The 20,236-nt window shown below is 42.1% G+C and overlaps 1 protein-coding gene and 1 long non-coding RNA gene across 2 annotated transcripts in view; both read right to left on the bottom strand.

Moving 5' to 3' along the window:
• The window catches only part of LOC132871833 (uncharacterized), a 69,337-nt gene that overhangs the window by 35,915 nt on the left and 13,186 nt on the right, over nucleotides 1–20,236 (bottom strand). The gene's annotated exons all lie outside the window — the stretch shown is intronic.
• Nucleotides 2,200–15,862, bottom strand: LOC132871832 (polymeric immunoglobulin receptor-like). The gene is made up of 7 exons (XM_060906372.1): nucleotides 15,790–15,862; nucleotides 9,721–10,025; nucleotides 9,297–9,621; nucleotides 9,163–9,218; nucleotides 8,089–8,113; nucleotides 7,963–7,984; nucleotides 2,200–2,472 (listed from the first exon to the last, which is right to left on the bottom strand). Exons 1-7 carry the CDS (start codon nucleotides 15,824–15,826, stop codon nucleotides 2,439–2,441), a joined length of 804 nt encoding a protein of 267 aa, XP_060762355.1. The 5' UTR covers nucleotides 15,827–15,862; the 3' UTR covers nucleotides 2,200–2,438.

The following is a 20,236-nucleotide window of genomic DNA, read 5'->3' as shown; positions in this document are numbered from 1 at the left end:
CTCCTGTGTTGAGCCAAGCGCCTGTATAGCGGTTATTTTGTTTCCCCAATATACGAGTCCGTGCATTCCTCACTGCACTGAATTGCATACACTACGTTGTCCTGTTTGTGTCTGGGTATTCTGTCCTTAGGGTGGACCAGTTTCTGCTTCAGGGTGTTACTGGGTCTGAAATGTACCAGAATGTTGTGTTTGTAGAAGATCCTCCTGAGTTTCTCAGATAGACCAGAAATGTAGGGAATGACAATGTTCTTGCATTTGTTCCTGTTATCATTGTTGTCCGTTATGTTCCTTTTTATGCTCATTAGGAAAGCCCAGTTGGGATAACCGCAATTCTGAAGTGCTTTCTTGATATGATTCTGCTCCTTCTCTTTTCCCTCTATCGTTATAGGAATGTTCTGAGCCCTGTGTTGCAAGGTCCTAATGACCCCCAATTTATGTTCCAGTGGGTGGTGAGAGTCGAAAAGTAGGTACTGGTCTGTGTGTGGGGGTTTCCGGTAGACCTCGATACTAAGGCTTCTGTCTTGTCTAATGTGTACATCACAATCCAAGAAGGCTAGATTATTCCCACTGACATCCTCCCGAGTGAAGTTGATGTTGCTATCCGCTGCATTGATGTGTTTCGAGAAAGCTTCCACCTCATGGATTTTGATTTTAACCCAGGTATCATCCACGTATCTAAACCAATGGCTGGGAGCAACTCCTGCAAAAGTGGTCAAAGCTATATGTTCCACTTCCTCCATGTATAAATTGGCCACAATAGGGGATACCGGTGAGCCCATGGCGCATCCATGCTTCTGTCTGCCACTAGAGGGACTCAGAGACCACTTGGCTTCGCTTTTGAACCCCCTGTGACAATATCCATCTATATATGGATACAGCTGCGATGACCTGGCGACTTGTCCAGGGTGTACCCCGCCTCTCGCCCATAGTCAGTTGGGATAGGCTCCAGCTTGCCTGCCATTCTGATAATAGTTGGACACATTTTTAGGACACATTACAAAGACAAAATTACAACAGTTGTGCAGACCTGTAAATATGGGCTTTGAATAAAATGGAGCATGTAAGTTGTAACATTGGTTGTCATCGTCACTGCTGACCCTGAGGCAAACCATGTTTGGTTGACTTGGTCAGAACTGCAGCAGTTGGGTGGCCAGTTCCTTGCTGCATACTCACACCTATGGACAATTTAGAGTAGCCTGTTAACCCAACTGCATGTCTTTGGACTGTGGAGTAAACTCTACACAGAAAGGCCCTGGTTGGCCGCTGGGCTCGAAACCAGAACTTCCTTGCTGTGCGGTGACAGTGCTAACCACTACACCACTGTGCTGCCCCTGAGTGAGTGGAATCAGTGTCAAAAAAAAAAAGTGTGATATCTAGCATATCGTATGTTAAACTAGAGATCAGTGTATGTGATAAAAACCTGGAGGTGGCTCACAGACTATGATGTGAACAGGAACCTGCAGATCTCCTGCAATGCACCAGTACCAGGGTTTAATGTCTCATCATTCATCATCTCATTATCTCTAGCCACTTTATCCTGTTCTACAGGGTCGCAGGCAAGCTGGAGCCTATCCCAGCTGACTACGGGCGAAAGGCGGGGTACACCCTGGACAAGTCGCCAGGTTATCACAGGGCTGACACATAGACACAGACAACCATTCACACTCACACCTACGGTCAATTTAGAGTCTCCAGTTAACCTAACCTGCATGTCTTTGGACTGTGGGGGAAACCGGAGCACCTGGTGGACACGGGGAGACCATGCAAACTCTGCACAGAAAGGCCCTCGTCAGCCACGGGGCTCGAACCCGGACCTTCTTGCTGTGAGGCAACAGCGCTAACCACTACACCACCGTGCCGCCCAGGGTTTAATGTATCAAAGGTTTATTCTGCACGTGAATGTAAAATAGGATGGAAGAGTGCATGAAAACTGTACTCACATTCTTCATGCACATGACACCTTAGAATATCTCATTCAGACATTTAGCAAGTCAGAGACACATGTTGGAACAAAATACAAGCTTTATTTGCAGTAGTTAACGACACAATAGCATACAAATATAACTTCACTCAATGTTTATATATTGCTTAGAAAAGGAATGCTCTTTTGATATCACAGAGAAACTCCATTGACTAAGAATGTCCATTATATGATAGATAGATAGATAGATAGATAGATAGATAGATAGATAGATAGATAGATAGATAGATAGATAGATAGATAGATGTACTTTATTGATCTGTTAAGTGAAATATGTGGTTTTTCTCCTGTCTTTTCAAAAGCGCACAGTAAAAAACGTACAATTTCTGCGATAAAATACTGTATTGGAACTGATATGTAAGGAATAATACAAGACTGACTGTGCTGTTTTTACAAAACATTATATAATTATAGAAATCAGACGTGCCAGCTTTTTAAATTCTCAGGATCACAGCCTTCAGTTGTTTGCAATACAGAAGTGCCCTGGCTTTCTGAAACATAAAACACACCAGGGATCGATCAGTGTGTCTTACAACATGTGATGAGGCAACACTTGCATCAGCAATTAAATTAATTGCTATAATAATAATAATATTATTATTATAATTTGTAGTATTATTATTGCTGCTACTGCAACAACCCCAATTCCGAAAAGGTTTAAACATAAATAAAAACAACAGAAGGCAATGATTTGCAAACCGTTTTCAACCTGTATCCAACTGAATACAATACAAAGACAAGGCATTTAATGTTTAAACTTATATATATCCTATCCACATTCACTGGATCTGAGCAATCGTGCAATCTGATTGACTGCGACTAGGATATCAGCTCATATACCATGAGTAGAGAAAAACAAAATGGCGACTCTGTTATTGAGTATTTAAAAGAAACAGAAATACAGTGCCTTGCAAAAGTATTCATCCCCCTTGGTGTTTGTCCCATTTTGTTGCATTAGAAGCTGGAATTAAAATGGATTTTTGGAGGGTCAGCACCATTTGATTTACACAACATGCCTACCACTTTAAAGGTGCATATTGTTTTTTTTTTCATTATGACACAAACAATAATTAAGATGAAAAAACAAAAATCTGGAGTGTGCATAAGTATTCACCCCCTTTCGTATGAAACCACTAAATGAGAGCTGGTCCAACTAAGTCACTTCATAAGTCACATAATTAGTTGGTTAAGATCCACCTGTGGGCAGCACAGTGGTGTAGTGGTTAGCGCTGTCACCTCACAGCAAGAAGGTCTGGGTTCGAGCCCTGGGGCTGGCGAGGGCTTTTCTGTGCGTAGTTTGCATGTTATCTGTGTGGGTTTCCTCCATGTGCTCCGGTTTCCCCCACAGTCCAAAGACATGCAGGTTAGGTTAACTGGTGACTTGACACTACCGTTCAAATATTTGGGGTCACTTTGAAATTTCCTTATTTTTGAAAGAAAAACACTGTTCTTTTCAATGAAGATCACTTTAAACTAATCAGAAATCCACTCTATACATTGCTAATGTGGTAAATGACTATTCTAGCTGCAAATGTCTGTTTTTTGGTGCAATATCTCCATAGGTATATAGAGGCCCATTTCCAGCAACTATCACTCCAGTGTTCTAATGGTACAATGTGTTTGCTCATTGCCTCAGAAGGCTAATGGATGATTAGAAAACCCTTGTACAATCATGTTAGCACAGCTGAAAGCAGTTTAGCTCTTTAGAGAAGCTATAAAACTGACCTTCCTTTGAGCAGATTGAGTTTCTGGAGCATCACATTTGTGGGGTCGATTAAATGCTCAAAATGGCCAGAAAAACATCTTGACTATAGTTTCTATTCATTTTACAACTTATGGTGGTAAATAAAAGTGTGACTTTTCATGGAAAACACAAAATTGTCTGGGTGACCCCAAACTTTTGAACGGTAGTGTAAATTGACTGTAGGTGTGAATGTGAGTGTGAATGGTTGTCTGTGTCTATGTGTCAGCCCTGTGATGACCTGGCGACTTGTCCAGGGTGTACCCCGCCTCTCGCCCGTAGTCAGCTGGGATAGGCTCCAGCTTGCCTGTGACCCTGTAGAACAGGATAAAGTGGCTAGAGATAATGAGATGAGATGAGATCCACCTGTGTGCAATCAAAGTGTCACATGATCTGTCACGTGATGTCTGTATAAAATCAACCTGTTCTGGAAGGACCCTGACTCTTCAACACTACTAAGCAAGCAACATGAAAACCAAGGAGCCTCCAAACAGGTCAGAGACAAAGTTCTGGAGAAGTATAGATCAGGGTTGGGTCATAAAAAAAAAATACCAACCTTTTAAATATCCCAGGGAGCACCATTAAATCCATTATAGCAAAATGGAAAGAATATGGCACCACCACATACAAGAGAAGGCTGCCCACCAAAACTCACAGACCGGGCAAGGAGGGCATAAATCAGAGAAGCAACAAAGACACCAATGATAATGCTGAGGGAACTGCAAAGATTCACAGTGGAGATGGGACCACTTTCAGCCATACAGTGGTGCTTGAAAGCTTGTGAACCCTTTAGAATTTTCTATATTTCTATATTTTCTGTATTTCTATAAATTTAACCTAAAACATCATCAGATTTTCACACGTAAAAGTAGATAAAGAGAACCCAGTTAAACAAATGAGACAAAAATATTATACTTGTCATTTAATTATTGAGAACAATGATCCAATATTACATATGTGAGTGGCATAAGTACAGAAATGGGAACCTCTAGGATTAGCAGTTAATTTGAAGGTGAAATTAGAGTCAGGTGTTTTCAATCAATGGGATGACAATCAGGGGTGAGTGGGCACCCTGTTTTATTTAAAGAACAGGGATCTATCAAAGTCTGACCTTCACAACACATGTTTGTGGAAGTGTATCATGGCATGAACCTGATTTCTGAGTACCTCAGAAAAAGCGTTGTTGATGCTCATCAGGCTGGAAAAGGTTACAAAACCATCTCTAAAGAGTCTGGACTCCACCATTCCACAGTCAGATAGATTGTGTACAAATGGAGGAAATTCAAGACCACTGTTACCCTCCCCAGGAGTGGTCGACCAACAAAGATCACCCCAAGAGCAAGGTGTGTAATAGTCAGCGAGGTCACAAAGGACCCCAGGGTAACTTCTAAGCAACTGAAGGCCTCTCTCACATTAACATTAGCCAATGTTCATGAGTCCACCATCAGGAGAACACTGAACAACAATGGTGTGCATGGCAGGGTTGCAAGGAGAAAGCCACTGCTCTCCAAAAAAACCATTGCTGCGCATCTGCAGTTGGCTAAAGATCACGTGGACAAGCCAGAAGGCTATTGGAAAACTGTTTTTTGGATGGATGAGGCCAAAATAGAACTTTTTGGTTTAAGTGAGAAGCGTTATGTTTGGAGAAAGGAAAACACTGCATTCCAGCATAAGAACCTTATCCCATCTGTGAAACATGGTGGTGATAGCATCATGGTTTGGGCCTGTTTTGTTGCATCTGGGCCAGGATGGCTTGCCATCATTGATGGAACAATGAATTCTGAATTATACCAGTGAATTCTAAAGGAAAATGTCAGGACATCTGTCCATGAACTGAATTTCAAAAGAAGGTGGGTCAGTAACCCTAAGCACACAAGTCATTCTAGCAAGGAATGGTTAAAGAAGAATAAAGTTAATGTTTTGGAGTGGCCAAGTCAAAGTCCTGACCTTAATCCAATCGAAATGTTGTGGAAGGACCTGAAGTGAGCAGTTCATGTGAGGAAACCCACCAACATCCCAGAGTTGAAGCTGTTCTGTACGGAGGAATGGGCTAAAATTCCTCCAAGCCGGTGTGCAGGACTGATCAACAGTTACCAGAAATGCTTAGTTGCAGTTATTGCTGCACAAGGGGGTCACACCAGATACTGAAAGCAAAGGTTCACATACTTTTGCTACTCACAGATATGTAACATTGGATCATTTTCCTCAATAAATAAATGACCAAGTATAATATTTTTTGTCTTATTTGTTTAACTGGGTTCTCTTTATCTACTTTTAGGACTTGTGTGAAAATCTGATGTTTTAGGTCATATTTATGCAGAAATATAGAAAATTCTAAAGGGTTCACAAATTTTCAAGCACCACTGTACACTCCACAGATTGGGGCTTTATGGAAAAGTGGCCAGAAAAGTCATTGCTTAAAAAATCACATTTGGACTTTGCCCAACAGCATGTGGCAGACTCCCCAAACACATGGAAGAAGATTCTCTGGTCAAATGAGACAAAAATTGATCTTTTTGGCCATCATGGGAAATGCCATGTGTGGCGCAAACCCAACACCCTGAGAATACCATCCCTACAATGAAGCATGGTGGTGGCAGCATCATGCTGTGGGGATGTTTTTCATCTGCAGGTACAGGAAAGCTGGTCAGGACTGAAGGAAAGATGGATGGCACTAAATACAGGGCAGTTCTGAAGGATAACCTGTTTGAGTCAGCCAGAGGTTTGAGACTGGGACGAAGGTTCATAGTCTAGCAGGACAATGACCCTAAACATACTGCGAAAGCTACACTGGAGTGGTTTAAAGGGAAACATTTAAATGTCTTGGAATGGCCTAGTCAAAGCCCAGACCTCAATCCAATTGAGACTCTGTGGCATAACTTGAAGATTGCTGTACACCAACACAACCCACCTAACTTGAAGGAGTTGGAGCAGTTTTGCCTTGAGGAATGGGCAAAAATCCCAGTGGCTAGATGTGCTAAACTAATAGAGCCATACCCCAAGAGACTTGCAGCTGTAATTGTATCAAAAGGTGGCTCTATAAAGTATTGACTTTTGGGTGTGTGTGAATGCTTATGCACACTCCAGATTTCTGTTTTTTCATCTTAATTATTGTTTGTGTCACAATAAAAAAAACAAAAAAACATTGCGTACCTTTAAAGTGGTAGGTATGTTGTGTAAATCAAATGGTGCTAACCCCCCAAAAATCCATTTTAATTCCAGCTTGTAATGCGACAAAACAGGACAAACACCAAGGGGGATGAATACTTTTGCAAGGCACTGTAGTTCAAAGAATACAGGTTTTTTCCCCCCTCCAATATCTCCCATTCTACACTCCAGCCCAGTCTGTGGCGGTAATGCATAAGTTGCTTTGCCACCAGAAAAGACTAAAGAAGAAGAAAAACAAAATGGCGGAGCATCTTGCTGAACTAACCGAGGATGAAATAAAAACTCTACTCAAAACCAAAACCCCAACAAATACTAATTAAAAAAAAATCAACAAAATTTGGAATAAAAGTATTTGATGATAAGAACTTTTTTTTTCAAGAATTATCACATTTTTCACAAATTGCTCCTGTCATTTCACCGGTTTGTTTACATTCTAAGTGGAAATGATTTTGTCGGACGTTTTGTAGAAAGTTTTTATTTATCGAATTTGCAAAAAATAAAAATGCCCTGTTTCTCAAAACCCAGTAATGTGGATAGAATGAAACAGTTACCCACTCAATCTCGTCGTACATGGCTTACAGCCGACTTGGTGCTACGCGCCTCATTGGCTGCCAGGTCATGTATGGCTTGATTTCATGGAATAACTTTTAATGATACACTCATTCTGAATTTGATGCTTGCAAAATTTTCAAATAAGTTGAGACAGGGGCATCAGGGACTGTACTACTACTACTACTACTACTATTATTATTATTTACTCTTTACTACTAAAATTTCTCACATTTACAAGCCTTAATGGATCTTTGGTTGTTGATGTGGGTTTTCTACTGCGTGTTTAGAGAAGGAACCAGAAACACCGGAGTAGTACTCAGAACGCTGAAGTGTTTGTGCAGTGACCCCACTCCAATCCACAAGATTTTCATTCAGAACATGAACTGTAAAATCCTTTGGTGGGCCAGATTACAATATTTCTACATATTGAAACATACATTTAAAGATGTCTTTGACACCCCTGACTGGAAATGTTCAACGCCCTTTCCTTTAATAAAGAATGGATGTGGTTTACACTTACGTGGTTTCCTCACAGGTCGACGCTGATGTGGGTCAGAAATACTTAATGTGAGAAGCACAAATAGTGAAGAAAAAGAAGAAGAAGAGTTTTATTAATTTTCTCAATAAAATGTACATTTGATCTTACCTGGACTGTACTTTGAGACAGATCTGTATTTAAAACATAAAAGAAAAAGACAAAGTAAAGCTTGAGCACTCTGAGTTATGTTTAATGAAATAAAAATGTTTACACGTATTTAAGGTCATGGTGACTACATTCACTTTCCTTTCCATATACGTAGTAATGGAGTTAGATTTATATACAGGTACAGTTTTTTTCTCCAATTTGGCCGTTTTCCAATTCCCATCCTCATCACATGCCAGGTGGCGTGAAGGCCAACATGTGCTTCCTCCAAGACACGTGAAGCCATTTTATGAACTGCTGCTTATACTATATTAGAGGGCTGCTGAACACTTGGAGGAAAGTGTTGCCTGCTCTTTAATGTGCAGGTTACACTCAATTCATCTACAGGCTAATGCGTATAAAAGCCTGGATAAGTCATTACAAGCTTTCTTTTGTCCTTGTAGACGATGCAGTAAGCTGTGCATCATTGATTTTAATGTGGCTACAGGCTACAGGATCATCATCATTGTGTAAGATTTAACTTCATGCTTAATTCGCTTTTTCAAGTTGATCCATTTCTGCTCATATTTTCGCCTGCCTAAAGAAAAATGTTATCAACCCATTACTGTGGTATATCATGTTACAAAAACAAAATGAGAGCAGTTGTACAGACTTGTAAATCTCATCTCATCTCATTATCTCTAGCTGCTTTATCCTTCTACAGGGTCGCAGGCAAGCTGGAGCCTATCCCAGCTGACTACAGGCGAAAGGCGGGGTACACCCTGGACAAGTCACCAGGTCATCACAGGGCTGACACATAGACACAGACAACCATTCACACTCACATTCACACCTACGGTCAATTTAGAGTCACCAGTTAACCTAACCTGCATGTCTTTGGACTGTGGGGGAAACCGGAGCACCCGGAGGAAACCCACGCGGACAACATGCAAACTCCGCCCAGAAAGGCCCTCGCCGGCCCCGGGGCTCGAACCCAGGACCTTCTTGCTGTGAGGCGACAGCGCTAACCACTACACCACCGTGCCGCCAGACTTGTAAATATGGACGTCAAATAAAATGGAGCTTTTCTACTTAACTTCCTCCTTCATGAGTAGTGGCTTGATGACTGGCTGCCATCACTGTTGTAGTCAAAACTAAGAAACAGAAAAATAATCAATGTGATTTCGATCTCATCATGTGTTTAAAGTAGAGATCAGTGTATGTGATGATACCTGGTGGTGGATCAGTGACATTGATGTGAACAGGAACCTGTAGATCTCCTGCTCTGCACCAGTACCAGCCAGCGTCACTCTTGTTCAGTCCATTCATCTGCACACTGAAGTTTCTTCTTCTCTCATCATCCCTGAGTTGCACTGTTGATGTCTTGGGTTTCCCAGTTTTCCCCAATGTGATGCACTGCCGGTCTTTGAATCTGCACCACTGCTTCTGTTTCTTCTGATACGCAGCGCTGTAGAGACAGTGGACTGTGACGCTGCCTCCTTCCTCAGCACTCACACTGCTCTTCATCACAGACAGATCAGGATCTGAGCACAAATACTGTATATAGTCAGTTAGGTATGATTAATCTTTATGATGACGATTAATCTGCTGAATTCCCAAATTATTTGCAATTTGTAACTTTATACCTGATTTCACTGTGATATAAAGGTATTCTTTAACATCTGGCCCTCCAGATATCTCTACAGCACACCAGTACCATCCAGTGTTTTCTGTCTGGAGATTATTCAAAGTCACAGTAAAGAGTCTCTCAGCTGGGTGATCAGTCACTGTCACTTTCCCCCGTGTTTCATTTGTATACGCCTCAATAGTGCAGAAATTTAATGTTGTACCAGAGCACCAGTATTTCTTATGTTGTATATATTTCCTGTCATAATGACACGGGATGGTGACAGATCCTCCAGTTTTAACACTAAAATGCCTGTAATCCTGACTGGCAACACCTGCATACAGAACAGAAAAACACTATATTACTCAATGCAAATAAAATATATGAGATATTTGATAATACATAGGGCTGTCGAAGTTAACGCAATAATAACGCATTAACGCGATCTCAATTTATCGCGATTAAAAAAAATAGTGCCGTTAACGCAAATTCTAATTTGGCCCTGCGAGCCACCCGTAGTTCATGTTGAGGTTTGTCGCGCGCTGCTGCAGTAAGAGTAAGTGATGGAGAAAGGTCTGTTAAACGGGAAGTTTCATTTCAGAAGAAGAGTGTGATTGAGTTGGTTTTGGTATGCACTTTGCAGTTCTAAAATACTTTTGTAAAGTGAGATTTCAGTATGCTGTAGCACTGTGATATGACACTAAATGTCTTTATTGAAGTCCAACTGCAATTTATTTTTGTTTGCACAGCACTGTGAAGTCCTAGCCTGGGAAATCCCATGCTGCTTTGCACAATCGTTCCGATCTGAAAAGACAGCATGGAAACTATGGTCTAAAGCAGAGGTGGGCAAACTACGGCCCGCGGGCAGTGTTGCCAGATTGGGCGGGTTTAGGTGCTTTTTGTCCGGTTTTGAACATATTTTGGGGTGGAAAACGTTAGCAATATCTGGCAACACTGCCCGCGGGCCACATCCGGCCCGTTGGCGTTTTTAATCCGGCCCGCGGAAGACAATCATATAAACGCGATTGAGCAGATCTATAAACTATAAGCGTCAGTGTTATCACGTAGACAGGTGTTCTAGAGATCCGTCTTTCCATTCAGTCGTATTCACGCGAGATTACATTTGCAGAGTGGTGCAGCGCGTGCCATGGAAGTCATTCTGGCGCCCGTGCCACTGATGATCTCGAGAACACAGGATAAAACTTTACAGTGAGTGGTCCTAAAAGAAGAAAAGTGGACAGTGAGTGCAGGGTGTTCAGTAAAGAATGGACAACTACATATTTTTTGCTGAAGTCCGATCAAAGGCTGTATGCCTTATTTGCAAAGAAACCGTTGCAGTTTTAAAGGAATATATAACATCAAACGGCACTTTTCCTCCAAGCATGCTAATTATGCTAACAACCAGTCAGCGCAAGAACGGACGAATACAGCTCAGCGGTTGCGGAGTGAATGTGAGTATTAACACTTTCTCTTTTTAAAACTATGTTGGAGCTGTAATAAGATGGTAGTCACATGTTTACAGACATAATAATATAAAAAGTAGAAATTATATAAAAAGTATAAATTTTGGTTGTCGTGGTTGGCTGCTGTAGTGCTGGGGTTTGTTTTTAAAGCCTAGGTCACAACCGGCCGTACGTGCTCCTACGGCCGGTCTACGTGCAAGAAACGCACGGAGGGCGCGCATGATGTGCTGATTTTCGAGCCGCAGACCGGCTGCAGAGGTTCTTTGTCATGTCAAACAAACTCTACGGGCGCTTACATTTTTTTCAGGTTGCAAGACAAACTTACAGCCAGCGCGCGTCTTTCTCCACGAGCAAAAAAAATCGTACGTCCGGTTGTGACCAGTGGTGTAGTCTACGTGATACGCAGGTATACGCCGTATGCCCACTGGAAAAGCTCAGCGATTTCCGTATACTCACTGAAGAGCTCAGTGATTTGCGTATGCGCATACGCCTGCCGAAAAATATATTCGTTATTTGAACTGGCCAAACCAACGTCAACATTGTCAGATGAATGTTCCACAGTTCCATTCCTAGATGCCTGTGTCCACCAAACGCGCTTTAGCGCTACAAGCGCCTATTCAATTCAAATCCTATGGGCTTCATTTATTAGACGCTGACAGAGCCGACTCAGCACTCAAGGCGTTGCGAGTTGATCCAAGAGCAGAGAATTGACCCTTCCGGGAGCTCCGCCCCCCCCCCATAGCAACTGTTGCTATGTCAGTCAAGCCAGCCGTCTGCACTTGCCGTGTATGTAGCCAGTCAAATGACGTCAGAATAGAGAGGAAAGCATACAGGTCGTACGAAGCTACGTAGTTTGATGCCTGTTGCCTTTGACTTGTTGCTAAGCAACAGTGCTTATTCAGTCATGACAGACTACGCGGCATTATCTAGCATTCAATCAAGCTTGCGAAATCATGAAACAAAAACAAACGACACTATTTCAGTGTTTTCAGAAGTGTCCTCAGCCATCACTCTGCAACACAACCAAGGAGGCAATGCAGACCTCAAATGCCAGAATATAAAAACACCTGGAAAGTCCTGTAGACCTTTTTTGCAGGGCTTGTGGACTAACACACTGAAGGGCATTGCATATTTGTTAATTAAATTATTTTTTTCTTCTTTGAAGCAAACATTTGTTTTAGCACATCTAGGATGTTTTCTTGTTCATTTAAGCTGATGTGCTGAATAGATAAGAAATAAGAAATGCATTTAATATGTTAAAAACATTGTGTGATATGTGTTTAATTTACATGTCAATGTAAAATTTTCTTGATACATGAAAAATAAAAAAAAACAATGATGGAAAAGCCCACTTATCTTAAGTTGAACGGTGAATCAAAATTTTATAAATTTTGTACATTTAAACCACATTTGTTTTGCATACAGTAGATCTGTACACAAAACCAGTTTCAAGATGCATATTACTCTGCATTAGGCAGTGATGGTGCTCATGAGGTGTTGCTTTCAGGTTATCGGACAGTTACAAGATGGATGAGTACAAGTAATAGCCACAACACACACGTGTTATATGTGTGTGTGAGTATAAATTTTTTTTCCCGGGGGGCGTTGCATGGCAAGCACTGAGTATACCCACTGCAAAAAAGCAGACTACACCTGGTTGTGACCTAGGTACCATGTGCTTTTGGGTGTCTGCTCCGCCCCTCATTTATGTCCCTGTCTGCTATTATAGGTGTTTTATGAGCAGCTGACCTTGCTTCTGCTTATATCTGTTCCTGGACTTTTGCCTGTGGAGGTTATTCTGATCTATGAGTGGCCTTTTGGAATATGAAAACCTGTTTGGAACCTGTGTTTTGATTTTTTGAGGACTGGAAATATTTCAGTGAGTGACTTTGAACCTGAAAACCAGTTTGGAGTTTTTTGCTTTCTTGAGCCGTTTTGTTTGATTTTGTGGGCTGGATGGATCCAGTGCCAAACCATTGAACTGCAAACATGTTGGCATGGTGTGGTACCCAAACTGTTGAACTGCAAACATTTTGGAATGGTGTGGTACCTCTCCTACTAATGGTGGTTGGTTGTACTGGCAGGCTGGAAGTGGATGGTTAAAAAAAAACACTCAGGTGTAAATCTACGAGTTCAGTGAAATGTACAAAAATGATATGTACTGATATGTAATTTAGTTCAATTTAATGATATGCAATTTAGTTGTATGTATAAAATGATACAAATATACAAATACACTGGCATCCTACTCATCCTGGCAGCTCAAAGATGTAATTTAAGAATTAAGTGTGCTACTTTTCTTACTGTCGTGTGTGTGTGTGTGTGTGTGTGTGTGTGTGTGTGTGTTACTTTTCTGGATGGATCCAGTGCCAATCTATTGAACTGCAAACATTTTTCTGCTCTGCCTTTGTTGACTGAGAACTAAAATAAATGTCAATCTGATCTGCATTTGGGTCTCTGTCAGTGAAGGCCTTACAATAACACTAAAGCTTTTCCGGTTTATGTTCGATATGTATGAATTTGGTGCTGGCCCGGCCCGCCTGGCAAATTTCAAAAGTCAACGTGGCCCCTGAGCCAAAAAGTTTGCCCACCCCTGGTCTAAAGGCTCGCCTGAGTTAGGGAGCCAATCAGAGAGTGGGGAGGGGTGGAAAGACGGTGACGCGTACTACTCGACAAACAGAAGCTTGTAGTTTATTTGGGACTGTTTACGGATCACATTTAACATGGCGGCGAGCGAGACGAACCAAACTTTCGATCAAGCTTTAGACACTGCTTTGAATAGTTTAGAGCGAAAGTTTGTTTTAAAAAAAGAACAGCGTTTGGCGTTACAGTCTTTCTTCGTCGCTCTAACTACATCACCGGGTACAACTGCCATGATTGGTCATGGGCTACGTATACGCCAAATGATAGACATTCGCAACGTCCAATAAACGGCCATTGACAATCGTAAACCACACCTCCCCTACGAGAAATTCAGTAGGCGGATTCCAGACCATATTTCACTTGTGATATGGTCTGGTGTTAACCAGACTAGTGAAGTCCTATAGGCTGTGACTGAATACAACTCCAGCACAATTGAAGTTTTATTTCATTTTTTTTCTTTTGTCACACATGTCTGAACTGAGACACAGTAGTATGTGACTACATGTTTTATATTTGAGACTACAGCTCCCTAATCCATCACAAAATCCAATTTTGTGTTTTGTATGTTCAGTACTGCCTAGTATGTGAGTGAATAAACTCCCTTACCATTTTCTCTTGTCCCAGCAGTTTTTAACAAGTACTTTTAGCATAAAATGTGTTCACCGTTTTAATTGTAACATTTCACTTTAAAAGCCTTATTCATTTACATAGATTTAAAAAAAATGATTAATCGCAATTAACTATATGAAATTCTGAGATTAACCCTTTGATGCAAAACATGGGTCAAAAGTGACCCGGCTGAGTTTTTATCTTCTATATCTTTGCAATAAATTAATTCCATCATTCAGTATTCAAGGTATTCCTCAATTAACTTGTTTTTGATCATCGTACATCCTTTTTATTTTTTTCTTTCTTACTTTTTGAATAAAACCCCTTTTTGTATCACTACCCTTCTAATGCACAACATGGGTCAAAAACGACCTGCATTCATTTTCCAGGTTATTTCATGTACTAGTATGGCTGAGTGTTTCTGTGATATACTTTTGAAATAAATTCATTTTGTCATTTACTTTTCCAAATATGCAGTAAATATCTTGTTTTTGTTTAGCACAAATCATTTTTATTTTTCCTTTCTTAAGTTATGAACAAGCACAGCTTTTGTAATTCTACATCAAGTTTACACACATGGGTCAGAACCGACCCGCATGCATTTACTCCAGCGTTTGGTGGGAACTGTGAATTGTGCTTGTGTCAGACATTTCACAGCTCAGCACAGCGCCCTTTGCCCATCTAATACATGGAAGTAATGTTTTTCAATTGTTCTAACATTACCTTAGAAAAAAACTGATTATGTTTAGGTTACCTTGAGAGTGAGTAGATTACTTGTCAGAAAGTTACAAGTAATTACTATTAGCTACCGAGCTGTTGACATATTCTACTTTAGTTAGCTAATTTTATTGTAGTTGGCTTAGCTAACTACATAGTTAATAAATAAATAACTGGCCCCATTCACTGCTAAAGTAATTACTTGAAACAAATTATTATTATAGTATTAAGACATTTAATTTTAAATCACATTTGGATGACCCATGTGTAGTAATATAAAAAGTATTTTTGTTCATAAAGTAGGAAAGAAAAAATTAAATTAATGATTTGTGGTAATTAAAAACAAGATATTTAAAGAATACTTGGAATATTCAATCATAAAATAAATTGATTTCAAAAGATAGAGCAAAGAAAAACTCAGTCAGCATGAAATAACCTGGAAAATGAAAGCGGGTCATTTTTGACCCATGTTCTGCATTAGAAGGGCTGTGCATATGCTTTGCATCAAAGACTTAATCACGATAAAATTTTTTAATAGTTTGACAGCCCTAATAATACAATATATTTCTGAAGGCTACTTCAATACTTAGTTTTTGATGGAGTCAATGCTTTATTCTGCTCATGAATAATGAATAGGATAGAACAGGGTATGAGAAATGTACTTACTGGAAATGATGAGAATAAAAAAGAAAAAGCAGCCCATGTTTGATTTGTTCTGATGTTGTAAAAAGTGAGGTTCTTTTCTGTTTGGCTTCTCTGTGAATGTGTTACTGAGTCTGTAGAAACTCGAGCAGTTCCTCTTCTTGCTCAGTTTTCTATCCAGACGAAAACCACAGCGTGCCTTAATTATATCAAATGGAGAAGCAAAGAAGCTGATAAAAGAGCAAAAGTGTTTTTAGCTGTGATACTGTCACAGGAACTAATTTGTCCTGCTGATGTTATGCTTTTAATTAATTTATTATTCCATTTAGTGTCATTTAATGAATATAAGATGCCGTTTAGGGTGGTGTAGTGGTTAGCACTGCTGCCTCACAGCAAGAAGGTCCGGGTTCGAGCCCCGTGGCCGGCGAGGGCCTTTCTGTGCGGAGTTTGCATGTTCTCCCCGTGTCCGTGTGGGTTTCCTCCAGGTGCTCCGGTTTCCCCCACAGTGCAAAGACATGCAGGTTAGGTTAACTGGTGACTCTAAATTGACCGTAGGTGTGAATGTGAGTGTGAATGGTTGTGTGTCTCTATGTGTCAGCCCTGTGATGACCTGGCGACTTGTCCAGGGTGTACCCCGCCTCTCACCCATAGTCAGCTGGGGTAGGCTCCAGCTTGCCTGTGACCCTGTAGACCAGGAAAAGCGGCTACAGATAATGGATGGATGGATGTTAGTTTTGCCAAATTGCTATGATATAAGTAGACTTAACCACTCCAAGATGTATTGTAAAAGGAAAACCGTAAGCTTATGAGTGCTTTTTGTTGATTACATTCCTGTAACAGCACACCCTGTTTAATTTTTTCTTAACTGTTCATCCTGCTCAGTCATTGTTCACAAGTGTTGCTCATTGTAATAACTTTATGAGGGGGGCAATGAGGAACGGGAGACAGGCGCTGCAATTCAAGGTGCACTTTAACTTTATTAACGCTTTTCAGCACATTATACATATATGCATGCGATGGGGTGACAAAGTTTTCTCTGTCGTTCCTGGCTATCTGAAAGACACACATTAATAGACAGCCCGTAATTAGACAAAGGCGTACTTTGTCACATGTTACCTACTGGTTCAGCCTGACTCCTCACCTTTCACCTTTGCTCGACCACACCCTCACTGCCACACTCATATCTCCTTAGTCCTGTGTATATATAGATAATGTATTTTTTTTTCCACTCGTGTAGCATGTAATGGCTTGACTTTTGATTACACTGCAATTGTAGATCATGTCCCAAGTTTCCTTTTCTCACAAGAGGACACTAATGGGTGGCAGAACCTAATTATGTGTAGGACATTTGCAGGAGATTTGTTTGTTGATGCAAAATGAAAGTCCAGGATTCAGTGAGTTTTTACATTTAAATGTGTCTTTGAAAAGCCTGTAAGAAAATAACACTGAGCAGAAGAAGAATCAGCAGTCCCAGTCCTACCAGAAGCAAGACCTGCATCACTTCATACCTTGCAATGTTGATGTCACGCTTCCAGGCTCACCCTCAACCCTCAGGACTCCAGTTCCCATAATCCCCCTCACACACCAGTCACTACCACGTGCACTCCGTCGTCCAATCCAGAACCACTTCCTAGGGGTGGTTCACCTGAGTTCTAATCACAATCACCTGCACCTTTTTGTTTATGTCTGTATTTATACCCCTTTGTCTGTTTTGTTCCTTGCACAGTATTGCCTTCACTTTTCATAAGCCTACTGAGCGTTATTGTATTGATTGTTTACCTGTGTACGACACTTTTTGCCTTCCAGTTTTTTCCCGTTTCGCCTAGCCCTTGTGTTTTGATTGCCCGTTTCTCGATCCTCGCCTGTTTTCTGATTATGATTTGCCTCGCCCTTGTGTTTAGCTTGCCCGTATCTCCTGATTCCTGGTTCTTTGACTATTGCCTGTTTTCTGACCACAATTTGTCGAGCCCTTGTTATTGTTTTGGATCTCTCGGTATTGACCTGGGGCCTCATGTACAAAGTCCTGCGTGGATTTCCCACTAAATATGTGCGCACGTCAAAATTGGGAAATTTGCGTATGACCAAAAAAATCCGGATGTATCAATCAGTGCGTACGAAGGTTTCCACGCACTCTCCTGTTGTACATCCCAATCAACGTGGAATTCGGCGCACATGCACGAGCCCCGTTCCCCGCCCCGTCTCCTCCCTCAATTATTCCACACTGAATATGTTAATTAGTATAAATAGACCTGCAGTAAGGCCCGCGTTAGGTAAAAGACATGGCGAAATCTCGAAAAAGAAATTTCACAGATTGCGAGGTGGAGGCGCTGATTTTGGAGGTAGAGGCAAGACACAAGATCTTGTTCGGAAGCCTCTCCTCCGGAATCAGCACCAAAACCAAACGTCTGAATTGGGAGCAAATAACTAATGTCATCAATCAAGTCGGGGCCAACAATCGATCCACAGCCGACACTAAAAAAAAATGGTCGGACATCAAAGTAGATGTGAAAAGGAGGATGGCTGCGCAGCACAGGAGCGCAATGAAGACGGATGGCGGGCCGGGGGTCGAGGCCCTCTCCCCTTTCGACCAGAGGGTGACCGCGGTCCTCGGTGACCATGCATTAGTCGGCGTGGTTCCGCCCGAAGAGGGGGACTCCGACTTGGCCCAGCAGGATCTCACAGGTGCTGTAATCATTTTCATACAGGGCGTCCCGAAAAATGTAGCCTATACTCTAAATCGCCATAAAGTATGTGTGAACTGAAATCCCTGCCTTTAGCACAGTGTAATAGAATTCACATACATCACTTAATTGTTCTGTCACCTCCAATTAAAGTGATGTTCAAAGTGTATGCTATGAGACATGCAACGGTCACTGATTGTATGCCACTGAATGTGAATGTAGCCTATACCAAGATAACGGTATGATTCGCATCGTCCGCAGTGCCTGCGCCACAATGAGTGTCTATTTGAGTTACATGGGTTTTGAAAACAAAAAAACACCTTTAGTGCTCTAATGTGTACATTTTTTCGGGGACACCCTGTATTTGAGGAAATGTCTTCCTCTCTTAGTAGGCCCAATATTCCTAGCCACATGTAACCAGAAATAAAACGTGCACATATTTTCCACAATAGGATTTTAATGACAAATGTATTCTAGCAGGGTGTCAGGGAACAACAGGAGGTCCCCAGTCCATCCCACCCGAGCAGGAAGAGGACCCCCAGCCGAGCGGATCCAGCGTCACTGTCACCTGCCCCCCTTCTCCACCACCTGCCCCTGTCGCCGGGTCCACAGGCCGGGTGCTGACGCGCGCGGTCCTTGAGTCGCAGGGGGAAATTTTAAAGGGGATAGAGGCGATTAACGACAACCTCGAGGGAATCCGCGAGGAATTGAAGGAACTGAATAACACATTAAAAGAATATCTTAAAAAATGAATGGTGTCCCATCTGCCCTTACCTTTTCACATTGTGGCTATTAAGCGCTGCCGGGTTTGTATGCCATGTCGCTGTGGCACCTCGTTGTGAGGCCCAGGGTCTGGGTCCTCCGGCAGGTCTCGCTCCATTATTGGCACGCCGTGCCGCTGTGCCACATTGTGTAACACGCCACACGCCAGTGCAATACGGCATGCCTTGTCAGGCTGATAGAGCAGCACCCCCCCACTCCGGTCAAGGCAGCGCCACCGGCTTTTCAGGTGGCCAATGGTGCGCTCCAGCACTGACCGCGTCCGTGCGTGGAGGTTGTTGTAGCGCTGCTCCTGATCAGTCCGTGGGTTGGCTAGGGGGGGTCAGTAACCATTTTCGGAGTGGGTAGCCGCTGTCTCCTATGAGCACTTGGGATAGGTCCAGCATAAGCTATCCAACATGTGTATATTTCAAGTGAATTCACTTCAAGTGTTTTAGATTGCTTACCAAGTAACCACCCATCACGCACTCTGCCGGCATCCAGCCTGTTTCCCACCGAGCTGTTCGCCAGGACGAATGCATCGTGGGTCGCCCCAGGCCACCTTGCCATGATATTTGTCAGACGCATTTGGGCATCACATATAATCTGTACGTTTATAGAGTGGAAATGTTTCCTATTCACGTACGCATATTCACCCTCAGATGGCGCCTTTATAGCAATATGCGTGCAGTCGATCACTCCGATTACATTTGGAAAACCGGCTATCGCTGCAAATTGCGCTTTTATCTGTGCTTGGTCTGCCACATCATAGGGAAACCGTATGTACCTGGCCAACAGTCGGATGATCCCATTTAACACAGACGGAATAGCGCGGCTGAGAGCTGCCTGGCTCATTCCCGACCGGTCGGCCAGTTCCCTCTGGAATGAGCCTGTTGCTAGGAACCCAAGCGTGGTCAGGACTTGGATAGGAACGGGTAAGGCGTGACTCCTCGCCGTCTCCCTCTCCAACCCCGGGCCCAACTCAGCACAGAGCTCCAAAAGAATGGCTCTTGGAAGTCTGAATCGGTTGA

Source organism: Neoarius graeffei, chromosome 23 (assembly GCF_027579695.1).
Source record: "Neoarius graeffei isolate fNeoGra1 chromosome 23, fNeoGra1.pri, whole genome shotgun sequence".
In the NCBI taxonomy this organism is placed as follows: Eukaryota; Metazoa; Chordata; class Actinopteri; order Siluriformes; family Ariidae; genus Neoarius; species Neoarius graeffei.
This window is presented reverse-complemented; position numbering and strand designations above follow the sequence as displayed.